Raw genomic sequence first — 6,074 nt, 5'->3', positions numbered from 1 at the left:
CACTCAATACAGCTTAACCTTAAGTGATGCCACAGCACAAGAACTGTGCTGAGCAAGTGCTTAGCCATGTCCCTAATTGTCTGCATCTATTTATGTGAGATGATCATTTATCCTCTGACATCCCCTTACATTGTAAACACACATAAATGACATTACATGATGGCTCTTTGCAGCTTCTCTTTGGTCTCACACACACACACACACACACACACACGCACGCACGCACACGCACACACATCTGGACTGCTTATTAGCATATCCAGTAGAGATACACTAAACAGCCCGGAGCGTGACCTTGTCTTGTTAGAGGAAGCCAGAAAAATGACCTACTTGATGCATCTTAATGTGATTTACACACTTGGTCTAACTATTATAATGAATGCAGCGTCCCAGAATACTGCTGTCGGCTAACTGGACAAACAAGGTCCAGCGACCCCGCGTTATCAGTGCACGCGGCAGGTGAGTGTGGCGCGCGCCAAACCAGCCCGCGAGCGCACACACACACACAAACGGTACCTAGCCAGAAAATGAGGAGGGAAGCACAGCAATATCCGTACCATCTGTCAGAGCCTGGCGCTCAGTTCACTCACTCAAAACGGGGCTCGCTCCTCCAAACCGCTCTCCCTCAGCCGCGTGTTAGTTCACCCAAACAGCTCGCGCATAGTAACATCTGCTTGTGGCACCAAACGGAGAAAAGGTTGGCTTCTTTTTAACATGCGAACAAACTGACAGTGAAACAGTGTGAAGCCGCCGCACCGTGGCTGAGCACCCAGAACGGGTAACAAAGTGAGAGCGCAGAGGAGTGGAAACTTGTCACGTCTGTGAAGGCGTAAGAGGCTTCACTTGAATAAACTAGTGAATCGTGAAGATTAAAAAAGAAAAAAGAAACTCCTTCAGTGGAGTAGAAAGGAGCTTACCGTGTGTTTGCCGCTCTGCTCTGCCGGTTCTCTGGTTTAACGGAGCTGAAATGATCCAACGTGGGAAAGGATGCCGAGGTTCATCTGAGCTCAACGTGAGGTCTGTCCACTTAGCCCAGTCTCTCTCTCCCCCCTCTCTTCCTCCGTCTATCCCTCCCTCCCTGTGTCTCACTTTCTCTCTCTCCATTAGTTCTAACTAGCTCTGTTTACCCTATGGTAAACCCTAAAAGCATAGGATTTCTGAGGATACACAGTACCACACAGACACTGCTGATATCCACACTGATATTAATGATAATTGCCATTTTGGGTTGTCTCATTTTGTCTTCAAAATCCCAGCTTTGGTTTCTAATTATCCCATTTATTATCACAGCTTTTTCCATCAACACATAAATCGTTTAAGCCCCTTCAATATTTTCTGGTTAGGCTGTATCGTTTCCTTTAAGCAGTGTTTTGTAATCTGCTTTAATACAGCCAGTATGCATAATCATCCCCAGTAAGTTAGCATTTTCCTAGTTGTTCCACCCAGAAGCTGGACCAGAAAATTGCTACTCAAGGATGCATTAAAAGATGAAATTTCACCATTAGTGCTCTCCCACTCCCTAAAAACATGTCGCAATATATGATTATAATTACCCCCTTACCTCCCACTTTGATAGGACATGTTCTCCAGTGATTTGAAGGATTTTTCTTGATGTGGGTTTTTTTGTAGAAATTGATGATCACTTTATGCAGTCTCTCATTAAGTCTTGACTTTAAGCTGATTTTAATGAGCAATCTCAATTCCTTGTCTCAGGAAAAAAAACAACAACTTCTAAAAAGACAATATAAATGTGAATTTACTAATCCAGAACTCAAGGATGAATGTTCAAAACAACATTGTTTCATATATTTGTAGTCCTTTGGTTGTCCATGATCTAAATATTAAGCCATATGTATCTGTTTGGAAATTAGGGTAACATGAGATTGCCCTAAAAAAATAGACAATGTGATATTTTTACATATTTTATCTGATACCTCCTGGAATAGAATATGTTTGTTTCTTGCCCAAATGTTTTGGATGTTTTTAATTAGGCAAAAAAAGACAACAGTACTTTCAGCATAGCAGCAGAATCACATGCTTTGAGCGTCTCAGTACTGTAAAAAGTACAGAGTGGAGTCTTGCTTTGCACGTCGATGTTTCTTGATCAGTCTTGAGTTCTGTCTCCTGAATGAGAAACAAGAGAGCCTTTAAGCAAGTGGTGGTGAGACAAGTGTTCACTGATGTGACTAGAAAGTAACTTGCAACCCTAAGGTCACTCTTCAGATCCCTTGTACCCAGTACGGAAGTTTATTAATGCCAAAACTACTGAGCAAGACAAAAGCCAAGCTGTAATCAGTCTGCTGAGAGCACACAGGGACAAATTTACAAGTGCAAAACATGTTCTGACTGTGAGAGCGGGCTGTCAAGCTATTTTTTTGGCAAATTTCTGGCTGTTTGGGTCATAAGTTATTTTAGACGAATGAAACCCCCCCCCAGATGTACTGATATATCTTAGGAGGAAGGGTCTATGACATTTCACTTCTTCTCTGCTCTCATCTGGGGTCTGCATGTGAGCACTAGAAACAGCAAAAACTGAGCAAAAAGCTTTACAGAGGCCGAGCAAAGGAAGCCTTAACGCCCACTGAGTCACAGCTCCTCTCGAAGGCTCAAAACTTTGATTACAACCACGATTCCGTCTTTGTTCGCTGTCTGAACTCGTCTGTCCCTGCAAGCTTCCAAATCTGGACCACCGAATTGGTTTTGTTTTGTTTTTCACTCTCTCAATAATTCTGTCATTAATGAATTTCCGAGGATGGAAATTATGGATGAGGTTGGGGAAGAAGGGAGTCTTTCCCCTCTCAAAGCTGCAGTCTCTTATATAGTACTACTAGTGTAGGCTTGAGAAGACACTCAGCTCTCTGATGTTGCACTGGAGATGTGCTCAGCCTCATCACACAATCCTGCCTGTAGTTTATTGGAATGTATAAAAGATAGAGATATGTATACACACACACATTAGCCATTACGAACTCTGTCGCTTTGTAAAAATAGCTCATCATATCAGCGTGTACAACCACAACCTTAAGCCCCACTCCAGCTTTCAGACATGTTGTAGCATAGTCCTTACGCTATAAAGTGTCCTCCCATTTGGTAAATTGTCTCACCCTTGAAAACTTTCACCGCCACACTTTGGCTGCCTCCACTGAAGTTTGAAAAGGCAGTGAGGATGAGGATGAACGGCTCTATACGTTTTGCCCTAATTTCCTTTGCAGCCTTTGTCACTTGAATAATTACTAGTATGCTTAATTTACTACCAGGCTGCTCACACAGAATGAACAGGCAGGTTCAGCAAAATGTCTTTTATTCATTAATTTATTGAAGTGTCAAAGAAACTTCAGACGAATTCTGACAGCGGACACAAATCAGTTTTCAACTCTTTGCTGTTTATTGCTAGGGCTAAATTAGTTCCCTTATACACGGCAATACATTATGACCTTCAGTCTGCAGGCGTTTAGATTTTTGGACTGTTCACTTTTCCTGCTTCTCTGTGTGTCTATGTGATTCAAACATATGCAGGAGTAGGCTGTCATTATCTCTCATGCTTGAAGTGATTCATAGCGTTTTAACATCTGAATCAAAATGCCAGCCAGCAGTGTGCTGTTATAGAATATATTTTATCATCAGCGCAAACAAAACATCAGCTGTTTATTAGAGGGAACGATATGCATGCCCAAATCATTTGAGAAATAGCCTGGAGGATGCAACTGCCTGTCCTGTTCATTAATTTAGTATCTGCTGCAAAGATGCCGTCACGTCTCTCTCCAAAATACTCCGCGATGTTTGCCTTTCTTTTCTCATGCCATTTTTCTTTGTTTTATGTCTTTACTCAGGCGGAGTCACGTCCTGTCTCTCCCTTCTCTCTTGTCTTTCCTTTTCTCTGTAATATTCCTCTTTCAAATCCTCTCTGCTCCTGCGAATCCATCCTTTGGAGGAGATGTGATAGATGTCTACGCAGTTCCCCGAGTATGCGTCCCTGTGTGTGGCTCTGTACACAGCCTCTCTGGCTATTGATGTGGCCTCATCCACTGTCAGTCCCCATCGAACCCCTTGGTCCAAAATTGAGTAGGCGTAGGGTGATCCCGAGCCCACAGAGAAGAGCGTTCCCTGCAGGCGAGTACCATCGCTGCACACATAGCACAGACTGGGTCCAGATAAACTCTCTCTCTTTCTGGCAGAGCACTGTTGTCCACTGGTTATTGAAGCAGAGCTCGGAGTCTTTGTCTGTGCCAGAGAGGTCTTTTCAAGATCAGTCATTTGACTCTTTGTTGTTTCTCTACGACCACTGAGATCAGTCTTTGTACCTACTGTATCTACTTCTCCTCCATCCCAGCCGCACAACGTGGCAGCCACACACAGCTCAGTTCCCTTGAACGGGTGAAGCATGTGAGAAAGCAATTTGGCTGCTCCACTTGTGGACAACCGTCGACCATGGCGGAGTTGGTAGAGCCGCAGCTCTCGAGCCAGAATCCGTTTCCAAAGGGCACAGTCAGCGGAAGTACCTGATGTAGTACCCACCAAGTGACTGTGGATGGGCAGGATCTTCTGGGAGGCTGGGCACGCCACGAGCCCAGAGCAACTGGACCGAGTGTCTGCTGCAGCCAGCACGCCGCCCTGAAACATGAAAGCCAGGGTGGTGGTGCCATGAGACATGGGAAAAGGCAGAGGGACAGACTGAGAGGAGGCCAGAGGAAGGCTTGTGGGCACAGCGAGGGATGATAAAATGGAGTCCTGAGATGAGATGGCACTGCAGCTCTGGATGGTGCTGATTTGCCCAAACTGTATTGGACTTTCATCCAGGTACTCTGCGACTGGTGTAAAAAAATTAAACAGATTTGTCCTGTTGCTAAAGGGCAACCCGCTCACATAGTCACAACCAGTCTTCCTTCCGAAAGGCACTGAAGAACATTCGGTGGTTATACTGTCCTGAAAGATATCCTGGAAATTGCACAGCTCCTGTAAAGCCATTTAATATGATGACTTTATTTGTCCAAAGAAACCCTCTCTAATTGAGTCTGATAAAAAATATTCATGTAAAGTATCTGACAAAGGTTTGTATGCCCTCTAGAGTTGAAAACAGATTGTCTGTTTTAGCAGCAATCACCCTTTATATAGTCAACAAGACCGTGTTCATCTACGTGTGATCACCTAAAAAAAAACAGTTACTGATGCATCATTCCCTTGACTTTGAAGCATGAACAGTCAGTAGCCCATGGGTAATTAGTTTTGGCTTCGATATCAGGTTGTTTTTCAGATCAGATTTCTTCAAAGTCTTGTGTGGGCGTAGGCCATAGAGGACGCTGGGTGATGGCAAGGCCTTGGCTCGAGCACATCAAATTAAGTTAGACTCTGAGCTTTGATGCACCACTCTCATGGAAAGTTCCCTAATAGAATCAGGAATAAAATAAGTCAAACCACATTTCTGTTACACAACAGAATCATTCTAGCCAAGCCTTTTACTCACTCTAGGTAGCCCTTTTAAAAGCAACTCATGCAAATTGCTTAACTCGCAACACCAGAATATCAGGTAATCCCGCATCACAAAAGGCGTACGCTCACACAACTGCCACCTGTTCGGGAAGTACGCTGCCAGGTGTCAACTTTACACTTTACAAACTTTATTTGTCGAACGGATTGATAAGGAACTGAAGGATTGCATGTTTGTTTTTACATTTTAATTAATCTTAAGACCAAAAAAACTCAGAATGAACATTTTTGGATATGTCTTCACTGCTGTTGTTATAATGGTAAGAACCTCCTTACAATACTTTTCTGTAACCCTGTTATCAGTTTTTAAGTGTGAAACATGGCCACTCATTGTTTGATTGATTTTTAACAATTCTTTAAATTGATATTTTTGTAATAACTGACTTACAGGATATGAAGAGGTCGCTTAAGGTAACCTACATCACCTGACTCTGAAGCTTTCCTCAGCTCATTGTTGAATTGTTCAGCCCACAACCTTACTGTTTTAGTTCATTCTCACTGCTCTCATAGCAAAGCTTTCGGGCTCCGCAGGCAGCTGGTGAACATTATAGCTGGTGAACACTGTGGAGCATTTAGCAACTAAAGAAGCA

The 6,074-nt window shown here is 43.4% G+C and overlaps 2 protein-coding genes across 2 annotated transcripts in view; one reads left to right on the top strand and one right to left on the bottom strand.

Annotated features, from left to right (window-relative positions):
• Positions 1 to 3,822: 3,822 nt before the first annotated feature.
• On the bottom strand, positions 3,823 to 4,965 carry psmb11b (proteasome 20S subunit beta 11b). The gene has a single exon (XM_035652764.1). It carries the CDS (start codon positions 4,963 to 4,965, stop codon positions 3,823 to 3,825), a length of 1,143 nt encoding a protein of 380 aa, XP_035508657.1.
• A 596-nt stretch (positions 4,966 to 5,561) lies between these two features.
• The window catches only part of LOC118321476 (protein sel-1 homolog 3), a 14,829-nt gene continuing 14,316 nt past the window's right edge, over positions 5,562 to 6,074 (top strand). The window contains exon 1 of the mRNA XM_035652801.1: positions 5,562 to 5,744. Coding sequence (XP_035508694.1) covers positions 5,703 to 5,744 — 42 coding nt within the window. The 5' untranslated portion in view covers positions 5,562 to 5,702. The remainder of the gene's footprint in view (positions 5,745 to 6,074) is intronic.

The sequence above is a fragment of the Morone saxatilis genome, unplaced genomic scaffold (genome assembly GCF_004916995.1).
Source record: "Morone saxatilis isolate NCDOM2014 unplaced genomic scaffold, NCSU_SB_2.0 Contig12, whole genome shotgun sequence".
NCBI lineage: Eukaryota > Metazoa > Chordata > Actinopteri > Moronidae > Morone > Morone saxatilis.
The sequence above is the reverse complement of the archived record's forward strand: the minus strand, read 5'-3'. Positions and strand labels throughout refer to the sequence as shown.

Bases quoted from the DNA above. Each gene is read 5' to 3' on its own strand.
- psmb11b (XM_035652764.1), bottom strand. From the start codon at position 4,965: ATGGCTTTACAGGAGCTGTGCAATTTCCAGGATATCTTTCAGGACAGT.